Source organism: Pygoscelis adeliae, unplaced genomic scaffold (assembly GCF_000699105.1).
Source record: "Pygoscelis adeliae isolate BGI_AS28 unplaced genomic scaffold, ASM69910v1 Scaffold160, whole genome shotgun sequence".
Classification (NCBI taxonomy): domain Eukaryota; kingdom Metazoa; phylum Chordata; class Aves; order Sphenisciformes; family Spheniscidae; genus Pygoscelis; species Pygoscelis adeliae.
Genome location: NW_008824035.1, coordinates 3,996,522 through 4,012,980, shown reverse-complemented (window position 1 = coordinate 4,012,980; position 16,459 = coordinate 3,996,522). Strand labels below are relative to the sequence as shown.

The following is a 16,459-nucleotide window of genomic DNA, read 5'->3' as shown; positions in this document are numbered from 1 at the left end:
GGCAGGGAGGCTGGGCCAGGCTGTTGTTTGGGACAGGCTGTTTGTGGCCGCAGCCGGGCAGGATTCTGTTTACCGGAGCTGGAGGTTGGCAGTGAGCCACCAGAGCCCTGGCAGGAGACGCGTCTGCTTGGAGGAACGTCAGTTAGGAAAAGGCTCCCTCCCGGCATAGTTTTTGGTTAAAACAGCAAAGAGGAAAAAGAGTTGGCACCCAGGATGAGTTAGCCTTGTGTTGAGATGTTTGACTAAAACGTAGAAGACCCAATAAAAGTCCCTCTGCAAATCATTTTCCAGGGATCTTTTTCCAAATCTTTCCCCGCCCCCTCCTGTAAAAGACGTGCATAGATTTGGCAACTGAAACTTCAAGAATTGAAAGTCTCGTAACTATCCATAATTTTCAATTGTTTTTACAGATAAGTGATCTCACGCAGTTTCTCCAGGACTGCTTCCACTGTAGAATTTCATCGGCTCCCTTTGAGTTGGCATTTCAAATCTATTCATGAGACATTAGCAAAAATGAATACTAAAATAAGTTATTTGCTAAATACTGTTAGGTGCATGCATAGGTGCAATTCTGTGCTCACTCCCAAATCTTCCGCCACAACAAGAAAACACATTTTATGGATTGGCAGATACAGGGATCCCCTGGAAAATGTGAACTTCAGGAAATTATTTTTAGATATTTGTCCTTCTCTGCATGGATCATCTCTTCGATTTCTATCTCAAAAGACAGATGTTTTTAGTACAGGTGCTAAAATACAACCAGAGAAGAGTACAGAGGCTTTGGTGAGTGAGCAGGCTCCCCAGAATTCCTTGGAACTTGAAAAGTTGGATGATTCTGGGAGCTTCAAAGTGAAGCATGTAATGGATCATAGTGAACCATTCTTTAATAGTCTCCAGAAATGTACCTGTCCTTGCGACGTACTGGACTTGGCTTCAGAGTCCGCTGTTTCCATTAAGCACTTCACAAACTGTTTGACTACAGTATGGAGGCTCTTCAAAAACCTGTCCGAAGACCAGCAGCGTTACGAGAAGCAGCTGATCTTTGAGCACCCAGCTTTTGTTAAGCTGTGTCAGCAGCTGCTGCGGGACTCCAGAAGGATGACGCGGGGTGACCTGGTGTTCAGTCTGCATGCCGTGGTGAACCTAGGTGTTCCTCAGAACACTCTCCTAGTCCAGACTTTGGTGAGAGTGTGCCAAGTAAGTATCAAAATCCCTCTTCTCCTAAGTTTGGGCTGAAACCTCGGGGCTAATTCTGGGAGGCTGTGCAACATCAGAGAGAGTTGGGTTACATCCCTGGTTTAGTCTGATGTTCCATGGAAACAGGGCTCCCAGAGTTAATTTGTGTGTACTTCTAATTGCCTTCACTTTTGAAATGACCGCCTGATTTCAGACAGATGTGACAGAGAGGAGAAGTCTCAAAAACCATTACCCTTTTCAAATCGATTAAATTTGTCTGATGTGAGACCGTGTAGGTCACTGCAGAATTAAAACTTATGAAATGACTTCTGGGGGAAAGAGAAGATGGCAGGTACAGATTAAGAGTGGTCAGTTTTTCTTTTCTGAAACTTACTGGTCTGAAGTAATCTGACGTCGTGAAAACTCTTTAACAGGAGAAGCTCAATCAACTTGATAACCGATGTATCTCAGTTTTGGCAACTACTTTAGGAGGGCTGGATAAAGACAAGAATGTGAGCGCTCTTCAAGCTGGATTACAGTGAGAAAAATATATCTTTCACATGTTCTTCATATTTAAATGTTGTTTGAACATATGTCTTTTGGAATCATGGAGGGAATGTCTGCGCATAAAAGACACTGGTTTTATGACTTAAATTATCACATGAGATAACAGCTGTACAAGGCAGTGATTCTTGGCATTGTCTTTGCAGTTTCAAGCAGAAAGGCTTCTGATGGCATAGTGTGCTAGACTGCTCTGCAGGGGATTCATATTCTGACTGCAGCTCCACCGCTGTGTTTTTTTTTGTGATGTTGATCAACTCATTTCGCATATCTATGCCTCTTTTACCCATGTGTAGAAAGGAGGTAATGAGACTAGCTTACTTTGTGAAGTATTTTGGTTTGTCATGATGAAAAACACTGTTTTAACAGCCAAGGGATATTTTTTTTTAATTTAATAAGTAAAAATGAAGATGAAGACAAGTTTAGACTTTATCTGTGCATCCAGCAGGGCCTTCTGTGTAGTGCTTTATCAGGATAACTTCTTTGGCTGTAGTGATTTTTTTCAGGGCCAATGAGATTTATGTGGGTAACGAATTTGCTTACTCCCATGAGATTGTTTTTACTGAGGCTGTCACAAAACTTGCCATGGATTAGTACTTTTGGTCCTGTGTCAGGTCCTGCTTTGAGAAGGTGGATGTGTTACTGTTGTGCAAAAGACAGCTTCTCCTGGAAGCTCAGGTACACAGTTCTTGTAAGTTGGTAGAAAGCAGGATATCCATCTATAGCTCTTTCTCTGTCTTGAAGTCTGAAGCTCTTGCCCATTTGCAGGAAGCCACGTCTGCAGAGATGAATTTCAGAGCAGTGCACTGCCTTAGAAAGTGACACCTCATATTTTTGTAGCTGTGCAGGTATATTTAAGGGTGATTCAGACATAACAATTACAATACCTCCCTCTGAGCCAGAAAAGGAGGTGCTGGGAATGCAGAACTCCTTCATCTTGTCCTTACGATCCCTCTGTGTTACGATATCCCCTTCTGTTTCCGCAGCCACAGCACTGCTTGTCTGGTTTTTTAACTCACTTGCATGAAGTTGTTGTCAGTGTCCATCCCCGAGTTTCCCAGCTGTTTCAGAACTTGCCTGCACATAGATGATTCTATGATAAAAAATGTGCAATTTGTTTTTTTTTTCTGGAGAAGATTGTTAATTCCTTGAGGCACTCATGTCTGCACAGTCACATGTGCAGTCTGGTCGGGTGCCCCTGCTGTTAATGTATCAGTAACAACACTCATCTATCAGGATAACATTAAGAAAGCATATATAATTATTTCCATGTGCAAAATATCTGTGCTGCAGCTACATCATGTAGAGTTACGCCAGCCTTGCAAAAAAGGAGGTGGGAGAGGAGGAGGGAATTACAGCTTTAACTTGGGACTACATCAGTGAGGGAGAATGGGGGCACCTACCTGTTTCTGCTGAAATGAGGAAAGCTCTGTTAAACAGTTAAAAGCTAGCTCAAGGCCTTGTGTGTGTTTCTTCATCAGATTACTAGTGGAGCAGCGCATTCCAAGTATCAGAGACATCTTTATACTGCAAAACCTGATGAAATGCATGGGAAAAGATGCTCCAGTCTTTCTGAAAAAGAAATTAGAGGTAAATTTAGTTGGAGGCTCATTTTTACTTCCACAAAGCCTGTGCTCTTGCATTGTTTATAGATTGTGTATGGTTCTTTCCAGACACTCAAAGAGAAAATATAATAGAAAGGTTAACTGCATTTGCTATATGAATCATAGTCCAGCTATATCTGCAGGAAGAACTTAAATTTGGAGGCTGGGAATATCCCACCATGAAAAGGGGCAGAAGGCAATGGCGATGGTACAAAAGGAATTGAGGCAGTAAAATAGCAGCGTCCTCACCTCTTGTTTGGGCTGGCCACATGGTATTTCATTGAAGCACTTACAGGCTGTTCCCTGATTCCCTTGCCTAGCTTGTGGCTGGAAGACAAGAAGACGGAAAACTAGTCTGTGATGGGGCTGTGTCCAATAATGGTACGGGGCTAGAGGACCAATGGCAGTGAGATGCCAGGAGAACTCACCTGGCTCATGGCCTTATCTTTCTGTGTATCTGAAAGGTCCCCTGGGAAATACAGTGGTTGGGAGCAGGCTGTAGGTTTTATGGCAGGGTGTACTGGGTTTCGTCCCGATTTAAAGACGTTTTTTGAAACGTTCTTTCAAATAAGGGCTGCTAGTGTTTTCGTCACATAGCTGAAGGGCTCTGAGGTCAGAATTTGTAATAGCATTCATGAGGAAGTGAGGAAAGATACCACTGATGGGAAACTGGGCAAGAATAGAGCAGTGCAGGGAGCTCATGCAATGTGTTAGATGTAAGTAAATCGTAAAACCTTGCACAAGGTACCACTTTTTACAAGATGGTGAGAAACTGGCTGAAGATGTGGTGGAATATGGAACTGAGAGGAAAGTAACATTTCCACTTGTTAACTGAAGGGAGCTCTTAATTTTCTGAGCTTACAGGGTGCTATTTTAATACTGTGTAATTTCTGTTGTAGACGCATTTTGTATTTAACCTTTGATATGAATGCAGTAAGAATACTGTACTTTAATAGCCAATATACTTTGTAGCTTCAGTCCACACTTGTAGCTGGGTGTTTGTATTAAAGATACGCCACTTGGTGTGCTGTTGGATCACTTTGAAGGCTTACAGCTTTCACGTGCATCCAAAACAGTAATTGGAGTACTATTAAATAAGTCAACTGTGCCAATTATATTTCTGCTACTTTTTTAAGAGTTAGTAGAAGACATATTCACAGTATTTGGAAATTAGCTTTACTGAGACTTCTTTCTTTTAAAACGAACATATAAAGGCAAATTGCTGCGAACTTGCATAGTGACACGGCTCTAGAACACTTGGTCTGCTATAACTGTGTATTAAGAAACTGAGAGTAGTTACTTTATGCTTTTGCTGTTTGTTGCTCCTTTTTCTTTCATATAAGTCTGTGAACAGGCTAAGGAATTTGGGAAAGTTTTGGTGAAAATGCCTTCACCAGAAAGCAGTGATAATATGCCTGAAGAATGAAGGATTTAATAAACTCTAATTCACTTTAGATGGCAGTTTTGAAAGAGATAGACCATCTGACTTTCCCGAATGCTCTGCGTGTGTTTTTGGCTCTTGCTGCAATGAATTATTGTTCCATTCCAATCCTGAATGCCTGCAGTAAAAAGATCCAGGGTAAGAAAAAAATACGTTTATTAAATTTCCCTTCCTTATACCAAATTCTTCCTAATTATTGTCTCGTCTCCCTTTTCTGATTTCCTTTAAAACTCGGGAAACATCTTTGTTTTACAGGATATTATAGTAATGTGGAGCCATTTGACAAGCAGCAAGACAGCAAATTACTGATTGATAATGAAAGCAAATAGCTCTTGTAGTCTCTGCCCTTCTTAACATTTACCTGCATTACATATTTTTCTTTGCTTTTTTCTCTATGCTGAATTTAGGGGAAAAAAATTGAATTCTAGCAAGAAAAAATAGATTTCAGATAAACTTTTAAAACAAATCTGAATTGGAAGTGGACATCTTACAGGATGGATTGGTGGCTTAGTGTGATTGGTTGATAAACTAAAGGGAACATCATGTTTCCCTGATTAACTGGATTTAATTATTGAATGCTGCTCATGCTGCAGCCCAGAAAAAAAATTAAATTAAAACTCATGCTTTCACCTCTCTCCATACCTTTACAATACACTGCTTAAGTATACGTGGTCAGTATATATTGATTCACACTTAAAATACATATGAATTTGTGTCTAAAAAAACATTAAGATAGCAAAATAGCATTCTTAACATAAATGAACTGGGAGTGTTTGAGCTGCTTGTACAGCCTTTATTTGTCCTGGTTGTTCGTATGTGTTAGGACACGGTCTTTAATTACAGATACTGGCTTCTCCCATAGGACTTTAACCACACAGTACACAGGCTAGATGGCATACACAGAGTGAGCAGCTACTCAGTACTTTTTTCTGCATTTTTTTAGTGCATGTTCTCAGGACTTACATGCTGCACATCATGCAAATGATGCTCTGGGGACAGTGTGATTAATTTCTGGACAGAAATGACCCCTATCAGAGGCTGGAGATGGAATAGGAAGAGGAGGGAGGGGCACGCTTTGGGGCCCATGGGGCAAAGGAATTCTCCAGCAGGTTTTCCAGGTCCTGTGCTGTTGCTGGGACTCTCAAGAAAGTACCCCCTCTCCCATATCTGGGAACCTCACCAGAATTGTAATAACTGTGTACTTCATAGGTACCTATTGAGTTAATTTTTGCAGCAGCAAGGGAGTGACCCACTGGTGATACTCATTTTCCAATTAGGCAGAAGAGAGATTAAGGTCAAAGTGTCCAGTAATATGAGATTCCGTTAGCCTGTTTTCTTTAAGAATATCTGGCATTACAAATCACTTTATTTGGTGCACAGCTCTCATTGGCTTCAATCAACTGTGATTGTCAGCACTCAGCACTTCAAGAAATGAGGTAACAGTGTTTTATGCTGAGCCTGGAAAATCACCGAGCACAACTCAGAGGAGTTAGTCAATTATTTTCCTTCTATCCTCTTGCGTCCTCTGGCAGAGAAAAAGATAAAGTCTAGTTTTGATGGGTGCTGATCCTACTAATGTAGCTATGCTTTTTTCTCTTGCATGTCTTTTATGACATGTATGTCCCTCATTGCAGCAAACAAAGCAGGATGTTCAGGAGAGAGCATTGTTCTTCAGTACTTAATCTTTTTCATCTCAGGAGTAGGTCCATCTTGTGTGGCAAATGAAGCAGCAGTCCTGCGCAGAAGTCTGTTGTCATCTGGCACTCAATCTGTGTCATCATGCTCATATGCCAGGAGGTTACATTATGGTTCCGTGTTTTCCAGTTTGGCGTACACTAATGCTTTAGTGCTTGACAGCCTTTAGTGCTTTTTCGACATAGAGTCATATTTGTGGTTTCTTGCTGTTTTGTAAAACCAAATGGGAAGAAAATGTAAATTTCATCATGTGCTAATATCTGATTAATCAGCAGCTTTAGATCCACCTCTTTGTTACTGCCTCAGCTGACATGGTGAAGCGGACAGCCCAAAGGCTTGATCAGTACTAAAGAGGCTCACCTGACGGTTTCTATGCTGAGTGCAGAGAGGTGCTGAAAATCAAGAATCCTGGAACAGAAGATGTTCTGGGAACGCAATCTTCTTGCTTCTTTTGTTAGTTTGTCCCCTTTTGCTGATTTATCCATTCTAGCTTGATCCTGACTCCGTTTGGTTTCTTCTACCTCTCAGTTTCTTTATGTGTTTTAACTCAGTTGACTTTGCCTAGCTAGCCTCAGTCTGTTCCACCGTTCCTTATCTGATTCCCGCCCCCCTGCTCCAACCCTTAGCCAAACTGTTTCCACAATATCTCCAACCTACAGCTCCCATTGCTTTGTATCATTTGTCCTTTTTTGCTCTTCTGTTACAGAGAATGTCCACGATGCTCCATTTCGGCAGTTAATTCTCATTCTAGAAGCTTGTTACAATCTCCAGTACCGTAATGTAAAACTGTTTTCAGCATTAGCAGACTATGTTAATTCTACTGCCTGCCTTTGGGACAAAAGACAGGTGAGTTTGAGACCAAATAATTTATAGTGGTACTAGTAGAATATCTGGTGCTTTCCATCTTACCTTTCTTCATGTTTGTGTTTGATCTTTGGAGAACAGATTTTCTAGGAATACCAATCTGATGAAGTTGATACAGTTAAATTTTTTAAATGCTCTTCTATTTATTGATGAATAAAGAAATAAAAGGGGTGTTAAGATTTGAAAAATTTGCTTTCATTAAAAATGCCTTTTATGAAATCAACAGGTAGGATCCACTTTACTGGCTTTCTTGACCTTATAAAACTATCTTTTCTTTTAGATTATCCTTTTTCTTTCTGCCTTCGAGACACTTGGCTTTCAGCCTACTGAGCTGATGGGTATTTTTGTTGAGAAGGTGACAGAAGACCCTGAATTCCTCAACTTGAAAAACCTTTTGATTGTTCTCCGAGTGTATTCACGACTCAACTATGTTCCCAGAGACCAAAAGCATCTGTAGGTTTTCATTTAGAATATCTGATAATACATTATGTAGTCATTATAGAGTAATGTATGGCAACTAGTATTTGATTTCGGTTGTGAAAGAGTTCATAATCCTGTTTTATTAATCTGTAAGATAAATTTGCTGTGTCTTTTCCCATCTTTTCTACATAGGAATTTTCCTCTGTAATTGAAAATGGAGACCTTGGTTCTAGACTGGCCAGGCTACTAAATCTGTTGATAGGTAGCTGTATCCTCAAAGAAGAATCAAAAGCTAATGTTAGATTACACAACATATGATTATACAAGATAATAAAGATTTCTAACTTGTATTTTTGTTTGAAATCTGTATTTTATGTAGCCTTATTTGTGTATTTAGATACTTTTCTTCTGCTTTTGGAAAAGGTTTTTTGAGACTCTTCATAGCTGCTTGAATAAGTACCTCCCTCAGATTTCCAACACAGAACTGCTGAAGGCAGTGTATTCACTTTGCATCTTAGGATATCTTCCTCATCGTGCACTTGATGAGCTGCTGCAAAAGGACAGCAGGGATGAACTTCTGCTGTCAGGTCAGGCCTTACTTTGTCATGTTCTTGTTTTAAAAGGGATAGTCTGCCTTCATACGTAATTCGTTGTAATTGTGTTAAAAGTTTAGAAATTAAAGAATGCAAACATGATTAATATTAAATTTGAAGTCCGCAAGACAAAGCTAACATAGTGATGGTGATCTAAGTGATCTGTTTCTGCACTAGGGAATCAGGCTTATTGTCTTGGGCCCCATGGTGGCAAAAGTTTAATAGTAGGTGTGCACATGGAGAGAGGTGAATGAGAGATGTGTGGAAATGGTAGAGATGTGTAAGAGTCAGGGGTTCTATCTTTGACAGATGTTCAGGCATGTTTAAAAACACAGGAAGTCTTAACCTTTGTAAACCAACTTTAGTACCTGGAATCATGAGTAAAAGGTTATTTTGACTGCTCTGAGTTAATAATGGGGAACTCGGAATGGTTTGTAGTAGAATTTGGTTTCCACATTCAATTCTTTACAGCCAGTAGAGTAGTTCAGCAGAGTAGAAATTCACTGTAGAGTAAAACACTGTGTCTTGCTGTTGAGCCTGCTGTGACTGAACCTGAAAGCTGTAAAGCTGTGACTGCTTAGAGTTTGCGCAGCTTAGTACTCTTAAAGTACAGTTTCAAAATTATGGCCAAGTCTGATATCCCTTCTTTGTTTTATAAATAGCCTTCTAGTTGTCTGGATTTTATAAATGGTTTTTATGCATGCTGTCTCATTCCATTTTCTCCTTAAGTCTCCTGTAATAACTGATAGCATGCACAGAGCTGTGTACAGTAGAGGGGAAAGACTGGATAAATGGGCAGGTCCCAGCCGTAGACTTTAATATTATAATTAGTGAATTGATGGTCTATATTTAACAGTATATTGAAGATAATAATATTCAGTGAAAAAATAATTGGTTTTGATTCCTATATTAAAATTCATTTGCTCTGCCAGAACAGACTATAAATGATAATAAAATGAAAAATTCTGTGAGATGATACATTGGATGTAATATTTTTTGTATCCTTTTTCAGATGATCTTTACAAAGAACAAAAGGAAATGATGCTTCGCTGTGTGAAAGCATGTATGGAACTTGATAGCCCTTCCTTCGTGAAGCCTGCGTTTGTGCTGACTGAGAATTTCTCCTCATTAGTATCTCTTAATCTCAGAAAGGCTCGGGAGGCACTGATAGAACTTCTGGGAGATGAGAACATGTTTCGGCAAAATGTTGAGCTGCCATATAAATATCATATTGGTATGAAGCCAAATTACCATCATATTCTTTTTAATGTAGATTTATCATCCCCAAAATAATAAGGTGGTAACAAATTTGCGTAGGGTGCAAGTGATTAAAAGTGTAACACTTTGAAGACACAATCTTTTAACAAATTATGTCCTTGATTGGTGAATCTACTTTCTAGGATGCTTCTGTTAAGGTATTTAAGTTAATTTACTAAAACTTCATGATTGCTGTTATTTACAAAAATGCTTTGGACTTTTTGGTAAGCATCAGCGAGCAGATGTTAATTTTACATAAATCAATATGGCCAACTGTTTTAGAGAGTTGACGTGTTAGTACTAAATCACATTAGAGACAAAGCCAAACAGCAGCCTTCTTTTGTTCTCTGACTTGTTTCTTCTCTGAAGCTCTGGCTAAGGTTTAGGTTCTACTTTCATTTATGAAATGGGATATGACCTTCTTTGATAGGTGATCATTTCATAACATTTGGTTTCTTTCATATTTTGATATTGCTTATTTTTTTGCCAGCCACCCAGCTTACCAATTTTTCTGTATTTGTAATACAATTTTCTTCCTACATATTTCTAATGAGGAATCAGATTACAGGAAAATCTGAGTAGGTATGACAGACTGCGATGAAGACTAGTTTCTTTAAACTATGATTTCACTCCCATAAAGTTTTATATCTACAGTTTCAAAACACTTTTTCTTTTTTTCTGGAGATGTGCAAGCTATAGCTGTTTATATTGGTTGCAGGGAGGGAAAAGCCATCAGTAATATGTAAATTATTAGAGAACAGCAATTAGAAACAGAGCAGTGACAGTGTCTGTTAATTTTTTCAAATGAGCTGTTTATTTGAAAACAATTTGAACAATTAATGTTCAAATGAGGACATTAATTGTAACCTCTTGCAGTGTTAAATGTTTTGTTGTTTTGTTTTCAGATTTTGAAATCAGAATGGATTCAGACAGAAAGAAAGTGCTCCCAATAGCTGCAACAGATGATCATGCTGACTCAAGTGTTCAAAGGTGTCTTTTTTGACTGCATATTTTTTCTAGTGGGCTAGTTTTATTTGTATGTATTCCATCCAGTTACTTCTTTGGTTCACTGATTTGCAGAAGCAAAGTAGATAACTAACTTGTTACTTGTGCCCACTGAAATATACAAAAATTGCCATTCCAGTTCAGAGCAACAACTCATCCAGCTCACTACCTTCTAACAGAGGCTAAGACTTAACATTTCAGAGAAAGAGGCAGGAAACATCACAGTAATCTGATACTCTTGTAATGGATACAGGTTTTGAAGTATGACCGAAATCCCTTCCAAAAAATTACTACATTATGGTTTTCAAATGCCAAGTATTTGTGTCCCCAATTAAACATTCAGTTGTTCTCTTAAGTCTCTAAAATGTGCATCTCAATGGTATGTTATGGCAATTAATTCAGCTGCTGAAATACAATTTGAATAAAAAGGATCATCATATCCACATTTTAGGTGCTTAATTTAATCTTGTGTAGAAGAATGACCTCTCAGTAACTGAAGTGGGACATATATCATCTAAGTAATGCTTAAGTAGAATTGGGTAATACTTAACATTTGTGTGCTGGATCACTACACCGGAATGTATTTTGTATAGTTTGCTTTTTGGGAAAGGGGGAGCTAGTGAATTGTGTAACAGAAACTCACTGCCAGGTTTCCAAGGCATTCAGCTTTCCTCACCCTTCCAAGGGTTTTTATGGCAGGAAGTAACCGATTCTGAATATATTAGCAAAGGATCAAAGTAAATGCAGAAGCTGTCAGACTAATGTAGAATTTTGAATGATCTATTTCCTTCTCATGGGAGAGTGGAGATCTAAGGACTTAATTCTGCTGTAGGTATTTGGGTAGATGCTGGTACTTGTGTGAAGCTCATGGAAGAAGAGAGGGTCTAAATTGCTTAAGTCTGGAGGAAAAGGATAATGAAATTTGTGCAGTCCTGAAACTTTTGCCTACCAGAAAGGCAGCTGTATATTTGCAGTGTTAAAGGACATCATTGAATCATTGTCTTAAAAATGCTTATTCTGCATTTGTACAATGGAGTCTTCCCTACTCTTCTTGGTTGTAGATTGGCTTTTCTCTTTGTTCCTCTGTCTGCCTTCTGTGTGGGTACAATGCACCCCCAAGGGAAGCTGGCAATGAAGAAGCGACATCTAAACAAACTGGGCTATCATGTGATTCTGGTAAGAAGAGTCCTGTTATTCTCCCTGTTTCGGTCCAGTTATCAGCGCAGCGATGAGTATGGTTGTTTGGTAGAACAGGCCTTGTAAGGCCTGTAAAATATCATCATAATTCAGCAAAAAACCCCAAACAGTCAAGCCACTGAATTGCTTTCTACCTAAAAAACCTACGTGACTTTGGCTTATTTCCCTCGTTTTTATAGAATGAATGATTCAAGTCAACTTGTTTTCAAAATACAGCAACTCCCTATGGCCTTCCCATCACTGAGCGCTTGGTTTGTGGGATAGGGTAGTTTGCTAAAGACAGTAGGACTAATGTGCCCTTTCCTTTTCCTTTCTTCCAGGTCCTGAACAAGAAGTTTCAGGAAATGACAAATGAAGATGCAGTTGAGTTTTTGAAAGGAAAAATTTTTTCGGAAAATGCTTTCCCTTTTTCTGAAGTGACTGTGCAGGATAATTAAAATAAACTAATAATTTTGGGTCTCCCGATCTCTCTTTCTCCTGTGTAATTAATGTAAGGTTTTAATGGAAGAGATAGGCAGTTGTGTATAAAACTGCTTACTCCAAAGTATTACAGATTGAGAAGAGCTTGTAAAGTGAACAATGCCTGCTGATAGTGAGGGGTTTCTTTTGTGAAGTGGGAGTGGATTTTCTTTAATGGAAGGAACTACTTAATCAATCCAAAAAGCCTCCTGACATCTATTGCTGTTGAAATTTCTTAATTTTATCTTCACTTTGCTTCCCCTTCCCCATGCCCCAAGTCAAATTTCTCTCTAATCTTGAGCTGGGTCAGGGAAAGGAAGTGACTATTTCAAGTGCTATTGCAACCTGGCCTACAAATACGCACTAGAAGGATTCCCCCCACCATCCCATCCCACCATCCCCTCTGTTCTTTATGCAGAACTATAGATAGTAAAGCAGTAAATAATTCAGCCAGTTTCAGAAGTTCAGGCCGATAATGGTTCTATTAGCTGTATGCTTTTTCTTTTGAACCCTTTGCTTCACTGTTACTGTAATAGATTCAAATTCTGAGACTTCTCACTACAAGAACACGGGTCTGGCATGTCTTTATAAACTGACTCTTGCTCTGTTTCTGATATTAGTGTCTCCACAACTATTTAAAGAGGTGTTGCAATACTAAGATTTGTTCATTACGTACTGTGATGCATCTCCACTGGCCTGTTATGTAGTGGTGGAATTGATGTTGGCAGAGTCGTAGAAGTTCAAAGCGGCTGCAGGAGCAGAGAGAACTGGTACATCTTTTCCGTTCTTGGTAACATTTTCTGGTAAAATCCATTTGTTGTGCTGGAGTCGCTGAAGTACTTAGTAAGAGCATACATTTGCCAACAACAGCTTGCTTGTTTCTGCGGTGTAATCAGATCCTCAGTCACAATTTTGCTGTACCATAGCCACAGTCCAGTCGACATGAAGGGAAACAGCAATACTTTCTACAGTGACTGTGTGTGACCTAATGGTGGTGCCCTTGCTTCACTTGATAAGCTACAAGCACTACGTTCTTTGTCTTTCTGAAGTAGTGTGGACACGTGGTTAAGGTATTACCTTTCTTATCTCATCATTGTGTTAGAGTGATGAGGAGAAAAGAAACGATGTGCCTAAAAAAAATTCACTGCCCAACTTCTTGCAGAACATGTAGATAGAATATGGTGGAAACTGCAACCAAAGAAGCATTGTTACAGCAGTCTGGCATATAAAAGCAGGGAGAGCTGTTCAGCATTTCAGTCTGAAATGCAGCACATGCAGAAAAACAGATTTGATGCAATTGTAGAACTTAACCAGAGCAGAGTTCATATGCCTGACTTGATGAGAAGTTTGTTGTGCCCCCTTCTTGGATCTGCTACTTTAAGAAAGCATTGTCTGTACAAATTCATCTGTGAAGCAGACTGGTCAGAGCCATTCTCGTGTTCAGAGCTGGCCGACTAACCCACGGTCCCAGCCTGCACTGGAGGAGGTCTGAAATACTCTCTGCTGGAGAGCCAGGTAGTGCTCAGAGCTGTGTTTGAGAAAGCATTTGGTGCTGTTCAAAGCTGAAGCCCTGCAAGCCAAGCTAATGCAGTGTCAGCTGTGGCTCTCGCCTGGGCTGGGGAACTGCTTCCTCTGCTTCGAGCTTTTCAGTCAGGTCCTCAGTAGCAGGTATGTAGCTCCCATCTCTTCAGGGACAAAACACCAGGCAGGGAAATATACTGTCCTCTTGGGTGCCAGCAGCCTGGACAGAATTAGCCACCAGTGGGCACAAAATGGCATAGCATGTTACATTAAATCAGCTGATCGCCATCTTTTCTTTCTTTTTTTAAACACTTTACGAGTAGGTGGAAACTTATACAAGCAGTATGGAAGTGTAGTAGTCTGCCATAATGATCACCTTGCTTATTAAAATATCTTGCTTTATGCTACCTCAATAATTTAAGTCGTTACTATGTCACCACTGATTCATAGTTCCAAGCAGTATGTAGCTGCTGCCAGAGAAGACTTCAGAGCTGTGGGTTTCTTGAATCTTTACATCTGCTAAAAAGCTACTCTGTTGCAATGCCTGAAACCCAGGTTTCTCAGGCGTCCAATTCATGTAGTAAGGGAGACTTAATTCCCTGTTTTGTGCATTACAATCTGCATTTAGAATACCATTCTCCTCTCTTTCCTGAATCATGCTTATTAAAATTAGTGGGAGATTCGCACAACAATAATTATTTTGCTCCTGTAATTGTGGGTTTTGTCACTGCATGGATTGCTCTGTGCGAAAGGTGCAAAATCCGCTTTTTTAAGCAAAACAGATACTAAACAGATGTTTTTAGCTGACCTGCCAGTGAGGCTAACAGGAGATGCAAGCTGCACCTTTCTCTACCATTTTTACAGTCTGCCTGCAGACTCAGGAACATGTGTTTCTAACCCTTATTCACACTTGGAACACTTTGTAAGTGCAGTGGCTGGAAATTTTTTCTGAACAAGGAGTGAGAAACCAGGAAGCTGAATATGGCTTTATTTCATACAGCCCATGGGTGTATCTTATTAACAGATGGAACCCAGATATTTGCTGTGGTATTTGACTCACTAAAGGTATTTCAAGGGTGTATCCAATCTGTAGCAAGGCCAAGGTTCTTAACCACGTGTAAAGTGAAAATAGGTAATTTATTAAGTAAACTAAATTGCTGAGGAAGGGAGGATCTTCAATGAATTGAAGGCTTGTTAAAGAAGATAAAGCAAGTATAGGGCTTAGAGTAATTATGTAGCTATGACTTAAGGACAGTGGACTCAGCTGCACAGAGCAACCATATATTTGACCAGATTCTTGTATGAAGGCAATATATTTTACTCCTGGGCCACAAAGAAGTCTGAAAAGTAGATCCATACAAATCTTCCCTTCATTCTGAGCTATGAAATACTGGACTTAAGCATTTGTCCTGCTAATCTCAAAGAAAGAGATACTGCCTTTTATGATTCCTGTTTTTTACAAGCTGCTTGCTGTTAGACATTTTTTGATTCATAAACCTTATCTTATTACAAAACAGTAAAATGCCATGATAAAGCTGGCTTATCTGGTAAATCTTTCTACTGTTCATCCTTTGAATTCTCCAGGTCATCTGAAGGATATCCACATACAAAAGGGTGACAAGATCATTGTCGTGTATCACACAATCAACAGGAAAACATTGTGAGAAGGATTTATAAATGTAAGTTATATAGCAAACTTCACTGGCCCAAGCATGATGTTAAGCATTGCAGTATGTGTGAACAGATCTAAAATGAGAGCAAGAAACAGGAAGGCAGAAGATGTGGTCTGCAAGGGTCAAGAAGGCTCTTGCGTGAACAGAAAATAAACTAGTACCATCTAAGCAAAAAGGAAAGTTTGTGAAGTAATGCAGAATGAGAACAGTGAGTGTTTGGAAAAACAAATTGTTTCCATAAGCAGCTGGATTTACAGACCCTGACGAATTGTAGTTCTCTCCTGCCTGGATTTGCTTATGTCTAAAAACACTTCTGAGCCCTAACTCCAGCCTTCTCAGGGTATGAAATATTCCAGCCACTCATTCACAAGAAACATCCAGGAACTCTCTTTAAAACTTCCACCTTGCTCTCAAATTGGCCAAGTCATTCAAAAGTGACTGCAAAAAAGGGACTAAAAGTACATTGCAAGAGTTTGATTTTTGTTAAGAAATCAGAATCTAAATAAACTGGAGCTTGGAATTAGAGAATGAAAGTCTGTTTCTCAGGTATTGCAACTGTTTCTGCACAGGCAAGAGGTTGAAAAATGCTTTGTATGCAGAGACCTAGGGATGTGGCTCTGGTCAATAGCTGAAGTGAAGAAAATACTAAGACTTCAGTCTAATGCTTCCCCCCCCCCCCCCCCCCCCCCCCCGCTACGGTTTTTTTTTTTTTTCTCTTTTTTTTTTTTTTTTTTTTTGTCCTGAGCCCTTGCAGTAGGTATTATTTTATATTGCCATTTGTTAATGTTAACCTATTCTCTTTGCACACAAATCTTAGAGCACATAAACTTGCGTGAATGAGGCTCCAGTTTCAATACCTCTTTACTGACACTAGAATATCTGAATTAAAAAAGAATTGCAGGTGTTTTGTAGATCTCAAAAAAGGTGGAGCATTCACTCCTAGGTGAAATGTGCTGAAATTAGTTATTTCAGAACAAAAGCAGAGCCATGGTT

At 39.4% G+C, this 16,459-nt stretch overlaps 2 protein-coding genes across 2 annotated transcripts in view; one reads left to right on the top strand and one right to left on the bottom strand.

Moving 5' to 3' along the window:
* Nucleotides 1–167, bottom strand: part of MDH1B (malate dehydrogenase 1B, NAD (soluble)) — a 9,152-nt gene extending 8,985 nt beyond the window's left edge. The window contains exon 1 of the mRNA XM_009333002.1: nt 55–167. Coding sequence (XP_009331277.1) covers nt 55–167 — 113 coding nt within the window. The remainder of the gene's footprint in view (nt 1–54) is intronic.
* A 255-nt stretch (nt 168–422) lies between these two features.
* Nucleotides 423–12,255, top strand: FASTKD2 (FAST kinase domains 2). The gene is made up of 11 exons (XM_009332026.1): nt 423–1,197; nt 1,611–1,714; nt 3,219–3,327; nt 4,797–4,920; nt 7,184–7,323; nt 7,622–7,794; nt 8,185–8,348; nt 9,367–9,588; nt 10,517–10,601; nt 11,678–11,792; nt 12,134–12,255. Exons 1-11 carry the CDS (start codon nt 514–516, stop codon nt 12,248–12,250), a joined length of 2,037 nt encoding a protein of 678 aa, XP_009330301.1. The 5' UTR covers nt 423–513; the 3' UTR covers nt 12,251–12,255.
* Nucleotides 12,256–16,459: the final 4,204 nt, after the last annotated feature.